The 13680-nt window shown below is 63.8% G+C and overlaps 2 protein-coding genes across 2 annotated transcripts; one reads left to right on the top strand and one right to left on the bottom strand.

Moving 5' to 3' along the window:
- The first annotated feature begins 359 nt into the window (after positions 1–359).
- PTK6 (protein tyrosine kinase 6) lies at positions 360–7256 on the top strand. The gene is given in 9 exon segments (XM_074347653.1): positions 360–1964; positions 2105–2226; positions 2484–2639; positions 3214–3301; positions 3304–3366; positions 3969–4130; positions 5188–5369; positions 6102–6255; positions 6473–7256. Coding segments are annotated over 9 exon segments (1269 nt in total). The 5' UTR covers positions 360–1807; the 3' UTR covers positions 6658–7256.
- A 1005-nt stretch (positions 7257–8261) lies between these two features.
- PPDPF (pancreatic progenitor cell differentiation and proliferation factor) lies at positions 8262–9900 on the bottom strand. The gene is made up of 5 exons (XM_074347657.1): positions 9744–9900; positions 9200–9278; positions 8903–8980; positions 8718–8814; positions 8262–8641 (listed from the first exon to the last, which is right to left on the bottom strand). Exons 2-5 carry the CDS (start codon positions 9252–9254, stop codon positions 8524–8526), a joined length of 348 nt encoding a protein of 115 aa, XP_074203758.1. The 5' UTR covers positions 9255–9278; positions 9744–9900; the 3' UTR covers positions 8262–8523.
- Between the last annotated feature and the right edge of the window lie 3780 nt (positions 9901–13680).

Below are 13680 nucleotides of genomic sequence, written 5' to 3'. Positions count from 1 at the left end.
TGATCTGGCCCAGGGGTAGGAGGATGGGGGGCAGCTGCTGGGGCCCTCAGGGTGGAGTCGAGGGTGCTTGGGGAGGCCCGGGAGAAGCTGTCCTGGTGGCACAGGTGTGACCAGCCCCGCCACCTTGTCAGGGAAGTGGGCAGTGGCCCAGTGGGGTGGGCTGGCCTGTCAGCGTCAGCCCTGCCCACACGCTGCTCCTAGCCAGCGGTGTCTGAGCCGGGCCAGTGAAGGCGGCGAGGCCAGGAGGCCCAGTTCTGCCACTGTACCAGCCGTGGGGTCCCAGGGCCAGGCTCCCAGGGGCCCCAGGTACGTGGGCCTCTGGGACTTCGAGGCCCGGACAGCCGAGGAGCTGAGCTTCCGGGCAGGGGACCTCTTCTGCGTGGCCAGGAAGCAGGAGGAGTGGTGGTGGGCCGTGCTGCTGGACGCGGCGGGCAGCGCCCTGGCCGAGGGCTACGTGCCCTACAACTATCTGGCTGAAGACGAAACAGTGGAGTCTGAGCCGTGAGTGTCCTTGCCGCCCCAGCTGGTCATTCCAGGGTGCCTCTACTCCCTGGGCCCTGCTGCCTCTCATGAGCTCAGGGCAGGGCAGCTGTCAGGACAGAGCTCTGTGCCGCAGTGGCCAGGCTTTGGGGTGGACAGGGGCACAGGGCTGACCAGGAGTGAGGGGCCTGTGGCTCTGTCCCCCTGTGCCCCCATGTGGCTGGACCCACCATCTTGGTCTTGGGATACCTGACTGGGCTCTGCTGCCTGACACCTGGGGACGGGGGCTGCTGAGGCTACAGCCCCTCCTCGGGCTCCCTTGGGACCACTTCACAGTGCCAGGCGCCAGAGAGGGCAGCCAGCTGACAGTGATGGGGTCCGCACAGGGGTCCGAGGCAGAGACTGGGCCTTTTGGGGAGAGGAGTTTGACTCACCTTCCAAACACACGAAACCAGATGGGTGGCCTCGTCAGAGGGAGTGGGAGGGCCATTGCGACACACTTGCATGCGGTGTGGGCTGCAGACACTCCCTGTCCCAGCATGGCTGCCCCAGCACCGGCAAGGTGGCTCCCAGAGGCAGCTGCGGGCCTGAGGGGTGCAGCCTGGCATGGCTATGTGCACGACGACCTGAGGTGCTTCTCTGAGCTCTGGGTAGGGAGGGTCCAGAGGAGGGATCCCCACGACCTGCTGCACGCCCCCGTGACCCAGCACCTCTCCCCATGCACCACTGATTGACTGCCTGCTGTGTGCAGGGCAGACAGTGGCCACACGCAGGGCACCTCCTCCTGGAAGGAGCCAGCTGCAGACTGGGGCCTCCACAGCAGTAGTGCAGGGGCTGGCGTGGCTGGTGCAAAGGCCCAAGGCCCTGGGAACTCAGCACATTTGAGAAGTGGGAAGGTAGCAGGACAGTTGGGGGGAAGAGCAAACGGGGGAGATTCCAGAGGTGCTGGGTCAGCTGGGGGTGGGATGTGGACCCCACAGGGCTCTGTGCCGGGCCGTGATCTTCCCTGCAGGGGCTGGCATTCCAGCGGGGCCTGAGGGAGTTGGGGGTGCAGAGGGCAGTGGAGCTGGCAGCAGAGGCCACCTGGGGAACTCCACAGGCCCCACCCTGCCCTCCAGAGTCCAGGGCTTGTCCCCCGCCCCGCACTGGGAGCTGGTGTCTGAGAATGCATGTGATCGCACGTGTGCGCGTGTGGGTGCACGTATGTGTCTCAGACACTCAGTCCCAGTCCCACAGCACTAGAGCACAACATGACTGTGGCCTGGGTGCAGAAGCTGGCCACAGAGTCACAGCGTGACATGGCCTAAGAGTGTGGCTAGAAAGCCACATGCGAGGTTTGGGGGGTTGCTGTACCCACAGAGTGGGGCAGCTCTGTCCCCGTAGGTGGGACACTGCGCAGGGTGGTGGGAGGGGCCTCTCCCTGTGTCCAGAACCAGCCACGTGGGACATTTGGGGTTGGTGTCCAGCAAAGAAGAGGACTCGAGGTCAGTGAGTGTCAGGGGGCAGCTGCGGGTCAGGGCTGGGGGCGTGAGGAGGCAGAGGGTCAGTTGGGGGCTGGGACTCCAGGTGGGCAGGGTTGGGGCACGGGTGGGGGTCCTCACTGCTCAGGATCCTCGCCCTGCAGGTGGTTCTTCGGCCGAATCTCTCGCTCAGAAGCCTCGCACCGACTGCAGGCCGAGGGCAAGGAGCGGGGGGCCTTCCTGCTCAGGGTCAGCGAGAAGCCAGGCGCCGACTACGTCCTCTCAGGTACCCCCTTCCCACCTCGTCCACACTGTAGCGACCCCATGCCTGATTTTGGGGCTTTTTGTCCCTAAACCCTTCTTGCATGCAGAGAGCCCGGCCGCTCTGGCCTGCCCTGCCCCCGCGCTGCTCCGGGAGCTCTGACCCCCGGGTGGGTGCTTGTCCAGAGGTCCTGGCAGGTTTCTCCCTCCCTGGCTGGGAGAGCCTCCGCCTGTGGCCCCTCCCTGCGCCTATTCATGAGCGCCCCCCTCCATCCAGTGCAGGACGCGCAGGCTGTGCGGCACTACAGGATCTGGCGGCGGGCCGGCCAGCTGCACCTCAACGAGGCCGTGTCTTTCTGCAGCTTGCCAGAGCTCCTGGACCACCACAAGGCCCAGAGCCTGTCCCATGGCCTGCGGCTGACCTCGCCCTGCAGTAAGGTAGGGCCGCCCCACCCCGGCCAGGCCCTGCCACGGCCCCTGCCCACCTACAGCTCTTCCCTCCTCAGGGACACAGCCCTTGGGCAGGGGTGGGTCCTGATACCCTGACTGGCGGGGCCCACTCAGGGAGACTCAGCCTAGGGAGCTGTGCTTGGACAGAGCTGTGCGTGGCAGCAGGAGGGTGGGCAGGGGACACGCCCTCCTTTGCCCGGTCACTCTCACCCCTGGGCAGGTGAGAGGTCAACTATGCTTCTGCCACGTCCTGACTCTCTCTGGGGGGGTGGGAGCCTGGGGACAGGCGACAGGGGCCATGTGTCCCAGCCAGCAGCTGGACAGGAGTTTTGTGTGAGTGGTACTCAGGGCAATGTCACCGGCCCGGAGCAGGTGGTGGGGGTGGTGTTTGTCTACAGGACACAGTAGGGGTCCACCAGGCTGGGGGCAGCCCCTGGCACACACACTGGACACTGGGACGCTCCCAAGCAGAACGTGGCCCTACATCTGAGGGCAGACCAGGGGCTCCCCCTGCTGGGGTCAGAGTGGGGACTTCCTGACCCGCCGGCAGGGATCCCTGCAGCAAGTGCCTGAGCCCCTGCCCCTCTGCGACGACTGGGAGAGGCCGCGAGAGGAGTTCACGCTCTGCCGGAAGCTTGGGGCTGGCTACTTCTGGAGGTCTTCGAGGGGCTCTGGAAGGACAAGGCCCGAGTGGCCATCAAGGTGATTGCCCGAGGTGAGTGGGCTCCAGGCCAGGCGCCCCTGCCCTGCTCACCAGGGCTGAGGCGGCCTGTCCAGCCCTGGGCCCAGGCGCCCACGGACTGCACGCTGACCTGCCTCGTACCACGTGTGGCACCTACCGCCGCGTCTGGGCGGCTTCCTCCTTTCGTGCTTTTACCTAAGTGCGTTTATATTTGAAGGGAATTTAAAATTCTCCATGTAAATGGAAGGAAAGCCACCAAAATAAGCAGATCACTGGAAACCTGGACGGGTTCTTCCAAAGTGTCCTGGGACCCCCCCAGAGGCTTAGATTCTCCGCTTCAGGACTGAGGGGCCAGGTGCCCGGGAACACACTCGGGGAACGTCCTGGATCCACCCCTGACTTGCGCAGGCGTAAACCAAGTGGGGGTGCAGGTGGTGCCTGGGTGTGGGGCGAGCAGACGGTGGGCACAGCAGACCCTCGTGTGAATGGTGGGGACCGGGCTTGGGAGCCAGGGCGTCTGGGGGAAGGCACCCACGTTTCCTGAGTGGCTGTGGCGTGCAGGTGGGTGGAAGGAGCAGGGATGGGGCCCCACCTTCTCCGACCGCCACACCCAGCGAGGCCACTCGTCCTCACAGACGACCTCCTGCACCAGCGCATGGTCCGGGCAGAGATCCAGGCCATGAAGAAGCTCCGGCACAAGCACATCCTGGCGCTGTATGCGGTGGCCTCCGTGGGGGACCCCGTGTACATCATCACTGAGCTCATGCCCAAGGGGAGCCTGCTGGGGCTGCTGCGGGGTGAGTGGGTGGGCGCCTGGGCCCCTTTCCTGGGACCAGAATGACACACGCTCGTGGGAGGGAACAGGAAACGTGAGCAGGAAGAGAGAGGACCCCCGACCCCAACCCACACACAGGGCTGCCTGGGAATCTTGGTGCTTTGTCCGCTTTTCCTGTCTGAGAAAGGACTGAAAATAGCTTGTGATAAATGTACCACCTGTCGTCGGAGGAGCTGGAGAAAACACAGTTGAGAACAAAGACAAGAGAAGCCCCTCAGAATTCCTACACCCACAGTGGACTGAGGCCACCTTGCTCAGATCCTGGCGCGGCCTGCCCACCCCTCCCGCTGCCAGAGCACCCAGGCCTGGTTCTCACTGCGCTTCTCTTCCTGGAAGGCACTGTCCCTCCTCGCGCTGTGTACACACCCACACTCCAGCGTGCACACGCTCACACACGTATCTTGTCACCTGTAAAAGTCCCATTACTTCACTGAACACCAAAACCAGACAATCGCAGCCAATTCGCTGAGGTGCGCTGGGTGCAGATGCGGCCCAGTTCCCAGAGACGTTACAATGGGAAGAAACGGGCACTTAGGGTGACAGCCGGTGTGCACAGCTGCGTGTCCACGGACGTCGTCACACCCCGGCACGTGGAAGGCTGACACATCAGCTTGATCATCGCAAACGGCCCCCATTTTAAATGCTCTTCAGACGTGAAACTGACAGTCTGCCCGCCACCACGTGATGTGCTGTGTCTGCTTAGCCAGGCGCCTGTTGTTGACAGTTTTGAGGTTTTCAGTCATGTAAATAATGCTGTGATGGACACCCTAGTCCTTAAAAATGCCTTTGAGTTCCTATTGTTTTAATGTGGATTCCCAGAAGGAAATCCCAGATAGCACGTTGGACTGTGTTTGGCTCTGATACAGAATCGCCTTCCAGAAAGGTGGCAGGGGGCCCACAGTTCCAATTTTGAATTAGGCCAGCTGCCCTGTGCCCCAGCCCCTCACTGAGGGCAGGAGCTTGCAGAGTGGACTCAGCCTGGCCGCACCGCTCACCCTGGCCTCTCGCTGCCTCTGCAGACTCTGACGACAAAGCCCTGTTGGCCTCGGAGCTGGCGGGCATCGCAGCGCAGGTGGCTGAGGGCATGTGTTACCTGGAATCGCAGAATTACATCCACCGGGACCTGGCGGCCAGGAACATCCTCGTGGGGGAGAACAACACCTGCAAAGTTGGGGACTTTGGGCTGGCCAGGCTCATCAAGGTAGGGCTGGGGGAGGGCGGAGAACGGGGGTGTGGGGCGCAGGGCCACCTCTGGGCAGGGGGCAGGAGACTCCCATGGGCTTCCTGCCCTCAGGGAGCCCGGGTCGGGGGCAACAGGAAGCTGAGGCAGCTGCAACTCTGACGGGTGAGATGACGGGGGCCACGGGGCTCCGGAGGGCAGTGGAGGCATGAGCCTGGGAACTGCAGGAGGAGAGGACAAATGTGCAGGGTGGGGCGCGGCGGGGAGGAGTGGACCACCACTCACTCGCCGTCGGCCACTGTCCAGCTCTGCACACATCAGCATCTCGGGAACCCCAGTAACACAGAAACTGAAGGGATTCCTTCAAGTCGTGATGCCCCAGAGCGAAGCTCCAGCTTCTCGCAAACCACACTCAGTCACTGCAGTTTGCTCCTCGAGCGGCCCCTCAACCCCGTCATGCCTGCTTGGCTGCTAACCTACGACTCCTCCCAGGGTCTCCTAGCAGCTCACTTTGGGAGAAACTCTGCCCCCTTGTCCCGGGTTTTGCAAAAGGGTCCTCTGGGGTGGGGCCTGTTGGCATGGGTGGGTGGGGACTTCCTGCTTAGCAGGCATGGGTCCCAGGAGGCCATGACACAGTGTGGGTCACAACTGTACACTTGCCCGCCACGCACCGGGCTCCCCAAGCCTGTCCACGCGGCAGGGGGAGGGCACAGCGGCCCCCAAGACCTGCGCCCAGCACACATCTGATTGCAGGAGGACATCTACCTCTCCCACGACCACAGCATCCCCTACAAGTGGACTGCCCCTGAGGCGCTCTCCCGAGGGCATTACTCCATCAAGTCCGACGTCTGGTCCTTCGGGGTTCTCCTCCATGAGATATTCAGCGGGGGTCAGACACCCTACCCAGGTACTGGGTGCCCAGTGCTGCCGACTGTGGGCAGGGGGGGGAGGCGGCCGTCACCCGGACAGGGCCCCTGCACCATTCACTGAGCACCTGGACGCCTCCCAGGGTTCACCGTCCAGAGGGAGGGCCCTGGAGGTGCCAGGGATGCAGAGGGTGAGGGCAGGGCCCCAGGACACTGGCTTCTCTGCCTCCACAGCCCCTCTTGTTCTGCCCCCTGCAGGCATGTCCAACCACGAGGCCTTCCTGAAGGTGGAAGCAGGCTACCGCATGCCCTGCCCCTCCGAGTGCCCACCCACCACATACAAACTGATGCTCTGCTGCTGGCACGGGGACCCCACGCAGAGGCCTGGCTTCAAAGAGCTGCGGGAGCAGCTCTCCAGCTGCACCAGGTACGAGAACCCATGAGGAAGGGCCTGAGCAACCGCGGATCAAGGGTGTGGGCTGACCTTGAGTTACTGAGGATTTGTGCTAAGGCTGCAGCTCATGAACCAACTGGACACTCCCAGGTAGGGGCCCCCCGGCAGCACTGGGCCCGCCCTGTCCCGGGGCAGGGGAGCTCACCCAGTGCAGTCTAGGGCTCAGACTACCCCTTCCTCCCACCTACTCCTCTCAAGACACCAGCTCTGGAAAGTGCCAGGCCCTCCACAGCCCACGCCTGCTCTGGAACCCTCCCTTCTTTCCTAAGGGAGGGGACCTGTCCCTGGTCCTGACCCGAAGCCCACTGGCTGTCAGGACAGGACTGAGCCTCCCTGGCTGTGCACGGTGGGGACTTAGGCTTTGGCTGCACTCCCTCTGCCACCTGGCCCTGCCTGACCCCTGAACTTGAGGGGGCATGGACTTTCCAGCACTCTGCATTGACAGGAGCCCTGATGCCTGCTACCTGGTGCGAGGCGGCTGTCCCTGGCCACCTGCCTCAGCAATCAGCAGCTGCCACCAGGGGATCTGGGGGCTTCATCTGGACACTGTGGCCAAAAAGACTGGGTGGGGCTCAGGCCAGCCTTGGAGGTATGCCCCTCCCCCTGGCTCATCACTGTCTACCAGCCTTTGGACCACAGGGGAGCCCAACCCCCAACTCTGCAGTCTGTGTGGACACACTGAGGGCAAGCAGGACAGAGGGTGCAGCCTTTGGGGGCCACTAGCCATCCAAGTGCCTTGGAATGGACCTGTGCGAATGAGGCAGAGTGCAGATGGGGAGGTCAGAGAATGGGCTCCTCCAAGGGCCTGCTGAGCCCAGCCCATTAACCTCCCACCAAGCCTCCCTCCACTCCCCCGGTCCACCTCTGCTGGACACCACCAGCCAACCACCAGGAGGCCAGCAGAGGATGAGCCACACCCTCACCACCATACACAGAGCCCCTGGAATTGGACTTTGCCCAGAGCTGGGCTGTCCCTGGTGGCAGGGCCCCTCTAGGGCACTCCTACACCTCCTACCCCTCAGCCTTAGTTTCGGGTGCCTGGGTCCACACCCCCAGGGTTGGGGAACCCTGTCCAGAGAGCATCTTTCAAGAGGCTAGAAAAAGAAGAGGTGACCCCTTACCAGAAGGCACCTGGGAAGACGTGGCATATGAACCACCCTAAACCAGCTTGAGGACGGCCTCCTCAAGGTCCTCCAAGGGGCACTGGGCTCCTGAACCCAGAGCCAGAGGCCCAGCCCCCAGCATTAGTGGCAGGGACAAGGGGTGCAGTCAGAGGGCCCTGACCTCAGTGGCTGCCCTGGAGGCCTCCTGTCCAGCTCCTGGGCTGCCTGCTCTCCCCAGCTCCCCAACATAGCAAGGCACCCTACCCCTTCTCAGATGCGAGGCTCCATGCTCACCAGAGCTGCCTCCCCATGTGCACCTGGGCCAGACCTTGGAGGTGGCCCCCTAGGGAGGGGCCCCAGGAAGGCCCAGGGAGCAAAGCCAATTCCCCACCGCCCAGGAAGTGAGAAGGTTGAGGGTATGGGTGACTTCTCCCAGGGCGGGGGGCGGCAGGGTGCGGGTAGGGCACACAGCTCACACACACCATCAGGCTGATGGCTGCTTAGAATTTATTTTCTACTTGGTGCAAGGCACAGGGTTGTTAAGTGTCAGGAAGGCTCTCACGTGGCTTGGACAGCAAAGAGTGCGGTTCTCTTAACTTCCTTTTTGGTGTTTTGCTGTTTTGATATTAAAGAACCCAACCGTTTCTGTTGGCTGTAGCCTGCTTAGTCTCAGGGAGGGGAGGGAAGAGGAGGGGGAGGGCTCTTATGAGCCTAGCGCCTTGGAAGGAAGCCTGGCAGCTGGTGGCAGCCACTCAGGACGGGGGCCTGGAGTTGGTTTTGCCAGGCTGGCTGCCAGGCTGCTGCTTCCCCACGGCTTCCCGAACCAGGTCACAGGTGATCGTGCTGGTGGAAGTCTGGGGCGATTCCGAGCTGGGGGAGAGCGTGTGGTCAGAGGTTGCTTCCACCTGCCCACCCCCCTCACTGCCCCCCAGGAAAGTGGACTCACTGCTCTGGGGACTCCAACACTGTGGCCATGAATGGGAGAGTGGACTTCCCGAAAAAGAAGCTAGCCCACCAGTGTCCCAGGTCGGCTTTGGGGAGACCTGAAGGAAGCAAAGTGAAGTCAGGATGCTGCAGCTGGCTCCTTCCAGAGGGCCCCTGGGGACAGATGGGAACGGGGCCTCCACTCACCCGGGTGGTGGGGGATGGCTTCCCCAGGGTACTCCGCACTTCCGCAGGAGCTGTTACTGGAAGTGGAGCCCAGGCGGCCTGGAGAGAAGAGGCCCAGTCAGCTCTGCAGGGTACTGAGCCCCCAGCCCACCAGGCCAAATGCTGGCTTTGCTGGCAGCACAGGGCAAGTGCCAGGGATCTTTAGCAGCTCACTCCCCACCCAGATAAGGGTTCTCAAGACACTGGAGCTGCCGCCACAGGCTGGGTGAAGGAGGCTGGGTGAGACTTGGGGAGGGGGCGAGCAAGGGGCTTACTTACGCCGGTAGTAGTCGTGGGTGGCCACGAGCGAGCCGCTGGAGGGGATGGCTGCCATGATCTTGCTTGGGCTGGTGGAAACCTGCAAAGGCGCCGTGGGGGAGCCCCTCTGGTCACCGCTGCCCGTCGAGAGGGACGCTCCCCACCCGGGCTGAGCCGCCCGGTCGGGACGCCAGGCTCAGCCCCGCGGGCTCCGGGGCGGGGCACAAAGGCTGGGTTTGTTTACCCAACCGAGGCGGGGCTCGGGAACTCCCGGCCCGCCCTCTCCGCGCGGGCGGTTCCAACCAGCCCGAACCGGCCGCGCGGGGTAACAAAGGCGCTTTGTGCGCGGGGCCGCAGGCCTGGGGCTCTGGAAGAGGCCGGCGCGCCCCTAGCTCCGCGTCCCGGGCCCGGCCCGCCGCCCCTGCCCGCCCGCGGCCCCGGCCCCGCCCGCCCTTCCGTCCTCTCGGCCGCCGTGCGACCCGCCCCGCCACCGTCGCGCACGGGCCGGCCCGCGCCGCCCATTAGGGCCGCTCGACCCCACCCTTGCGCCGCCCCAGCCCCTAACCTCGGCGGCGACCCCTCGTGGGCCTCGGCGCACGATCACAGGTGGCGGGGACGGGGACGCTAGGCCACGGAGCCCATCTGCAGAAGTGACCGCGAGCTACAGCTCCACGACCCAGACGCGCGGGGCGCGCACGCGCGGACGCGTCTCCTTATACGGCGGCGCCGCAGTCTCGTCACGGGGGGCGGGACGAGCTGGCCCTCAGGCCCCGCCTCGGTTCAGGCCCCGCCCAGGACCCCTGCGAGGCCTCGGCTCGGCCCCTCCCCAAGCACCTCCCCTCCCCAAGCACCTCCCCGCTCCGCCCCCTTGGCCTGGCCCTTGCCGGCCTGTGCCGGCGGAAGTTCAGTCCTGCGGCGTTGGTCAGACCTGGGCTCCCGAGGCAGCGCACCCTGGCGTGGCCTGGAGTTGGAGTAGTTAAATGACCCTCGCCCCAGTCCTAGAGCACAGCCTGTCTCCCTCCCACCTCCTGGACCCCCCCTTCCCGGGCTCTGGCCATTGCTTTGGGCCCTGGCCCCCAGCTGGTCTAGCCTGCCCCCACCTTTCCAGCTCTGTGGGGGCGGCGAGCAGCTGGACGATGGCCCCTGCGTTTCTGGTCCGTTTCTGCTGCTGCCACAGCCCTGGGCTGAGCCCTTCAGGCCGAGGCCCCGCAGTGCCCCTCTGCTCTGGCCTTCTCCGCTGAGGATGGGGCCTGCCCCTTCTCACCCAAGACAGGTTGGGGGTTTTTGCTTCTGCGTGCTCAGCCCTCCAACCAGACGTGAGCCCCCGCGGGCACACGGTGGTACCCACAACAGGCTGCATGCCTTGAGCTTTCCAGCCCTTCAGGGACTTCACCGCGGGTGGGAAGCTGTGGAACCCACCACCCATGACCCCTCACAGCCCTGGGGGCTCTGGAACCCACTCCCAGTTCTCAGCTCCAGCCTGCATCCAGCTGCTCGTGGGGCGTGGGGGAGGGAGGGAGGGAGAGTGGAAATCAGGGCAGGCAAAGGTGGGGGTTATTTCAGTGGATGAGGTAAAGAACTGCTGTCTGGAGAAGCCTCCGGTAGCTGGAGGTAAGGCCCTCTGGTTTGGGCAACCCCAGAATGTTCCCTGTTGTGGCTGGGCCCTGCCACACCCTGCCTCTTAGTCAGGAGGAGGATTTCCTTTTCAGTGTGGAAACCAGCTTTCCCCCTCCACCACACAACCTCCTCCAGGCCCCAGCCTCCCTCTGCAGGGGGAGAAGTCCCCCTGCATTCTCCCTGGCTCTTTGCCGCTAGGCCCTGGCTGGGCAGTCTCAGCCCTGGTGGTCGGGAAGTTCTCGGGAGATCTGTGGGGGCTTCAGGGGGGCCACCAGGAAGAGCCCATAATCCTCTTGGCTGGGCTCTATATAACTTCACACCTCAGTCTGACTTTTCACTCAGCAGACGAAAAAGCCAAGGCCCCAGGAGGGGAGGGATCTGGGTGCCCCTGGATGTGGCCCTTTATTGGTCTGGGTGGTGGGTCAAGGCTGCTGACTTCTAACTGTGACCTGCCTTGGGCAGCAGCGTGGCTGGGAGGACCCTCAGAGGAGAGCTACCTGGCCTAGGTGAGTTTTGGTCCTCCATCTCTTCCTGGCGTCCCCACGGACTGGACCCTGGCTGGTCACAGGGAAAAGGACAGTTCCAGGGGCTCTCCCTGCCACCTGTCCAGCTGGGCCTTTCATGGGCCTCCAAGATAACTGTGCTCACGGCGAGAGATGTGGCCCATACAAGTGAGGCCAGACCTCAGAGGAGAGGCACATGGCCCCCCACTGCTCCCACCTCAACCCCACTTCACAGCCAGAGACCTTCGCTTCCCAGAGTCACCCATAGCTGTGCCCTGGCCAGCTTCCTGCCCCTCCAGGGCATTAGTTCTGGATCATGACTTTACTTAAATTTAAAATCAAGTTTAATTCTTACCACTTGCCATTTGCCCTCCCCTGCCCCCGTACACTCACCAAACCCTGAGCTTCGTAGTGGATGAGATGCACCAGGGCCATGTGGCTGGGTTATTGGCCATTTGGGTTCACGCAAGCTCCAGCCGTCACCTCTTCTCGGGGCCTCATAGAGCTGCCCGCTGTGTGGAGTGGCCTCTCCCCTCTGGTCTTAGCTCTCAGCCGGCCCCTGACCACACGCTTGCCTGGGATGGGCAACAGGGTGCCCTCCCCTCAGCTGACAAATTGCCTGGTGCCTGAGTATCTGCCCCTTATGCCCCCCCCCGAGATGCTGGGCATCAGGCCCCTCCCCCAGAGAGGGGCAGCCCCCAGTGGGCTTGCAGCATGATTGGGTTCCATGTTTTGTGGTTCATGAAGGTGATTGGGGTGGTTGGGTGCCAGTTGTGTGCCCCAGGCTGAGGACACTGAGGCCAACGGCACCTGCCTTTGTGGGTTCGTAGTGAGGACAGGAGAGCCAGGCAGGGGCACTGAAGGGGGCCTCTGGGTGAAACTGGGCCTGCCCGGACCGTGCACCGCACTGTTCACTCAATGCTCGGGTTGGCGAGGCACCTTCTGTGTATGTGTAGCTCAGCGAGGCATGGGGGTGGCTTGGGGAGTCAGATGGGGGCTCCTTCTGGCAGAGGGGCCAGACCAGAGGGCAGGGCCCCTCCTTGGTGAGCAGGGACAGGAGGCGGAGTGTTAGGCTTAAGCTGAGGGCCAAGCAAGGAGGCGCTGGGGCAGGGCCAGCACAGACATTCTGAGACCCAGTTCTCAGAGCTGGGCAAGGGCAGGGCGGCGGGTGTGCTGGACAGGCAGGTAGCCAGGCCTCCTCACTGGGGCCCTGAGGGGTCACTGATAAGGCAGACTGGTCAGTGCGATTGACAGCAGGAGGATGGGACATTCTGGCAAGAATGTTCCAGTCTTGTCTCGCTCTGAAGGACCCTTAGCCACAGGGCTCTGCCCCTTCCCTGGATTCCCGTGTCCCTGTGGCTGGCAGCCAGGTGTGTGGGCATCTTGTGGTGTGCCCCTTGCTGGTGCCTCCAACAGGACTGGGGTTCCGGGGCCTGGAGCTGGAGAGGCTGGCATGAGGCGCCAGCCCAGGACCATGGACAGCTCATATGGTCAGGACGCAAGGTTTGGTGAGGGGTCTGCTCAGAATCCTGGGCCTGGTGGTTGCTCAGGATGGGGCACAGCTCAGGGAATGAGGGCAGGTGCCATTCCTGAGGGCCCGTGGGACGGACGCAGTGTACCCTGGGGGGAGTGGGGAGCAGCAATATGGGAGGTGAGATCCCAGTTGGGCTGGGACCCCTGGGGCAGACTTATCCTATGGCAGGGTCTGAACAGAGAGCAGGGACATGGGTCTGCCCTGGAGAACAGGGTCAGCTTAGCACCCCCTGACCAGGGCAGGAGGGCCACCAGGGCTTCTGCTGGGAGGGGCTTGGGACTGGAGAGAGCCCTGGTGCACTGGGCTGTGGGTGTGGGGAGGTTGAAGTCAGGCCCTCTCTGCTGGCAGGGAGCAGAGGAGATGTCTCAGTGACTCCCCGGGGGTGGGTGAGCTTGTGACACCCTAGTCACTCATGCGGGCCTCACAGCCTGGTGGTCCTGCGCCTGGGGCCTCGGCAGCCTCTCCTCCCACAGAGCTCATGAACAGTGCTGGGCCCCTGGGACGACACTGATGCAGCCACACCCAGCGCCTGCTCCTCGTGGGACCCAGGCCTTGCCTCCCGGCGCCTCCCTGGGCCTGGCTCGGGCCTGGTCAGCTGGGGAGAAGGGAAGTGCTGGGTGGCTGGGATCCTGACACCCCTTCTCCGTTCTTCAGGAAACCATGGAGCCCCCTCCACCTGCTGCCCCTGCCCCGGGCAGAGCTCACCTCCTGGGTGGACTGGAAGCTTTGGACCCTCGTGAGAGAGACCTGGAGGAGTTCTCAGGCTGTCCTCTCCACCTCCGGGAGCTGACACTTCCTGGGGACAGTTGCTGCCTCTTCCATGCTCAGAGCATGGCACACCTCAATTA

Source organism: Camelus bactrianus, chromosome 19 (assembly GCF_048773025.1).
Source record: "Camelus bactrianus isolate YW-2024 breed Bactrian camel chromosome 19, ASM4877302v1, whole genome shotgun sequence".
NCBI lineage: Eukaryota > Metazoa > Chordata > Mammalia > Artiodactyla > Camelidae > Camelus > Camelus bactrianus.
The sequence above is the reverse complement of the archived record's forward strand: the minus strand, read 5'-3'. Positions and strand labels throughout refer to the sequence as shown.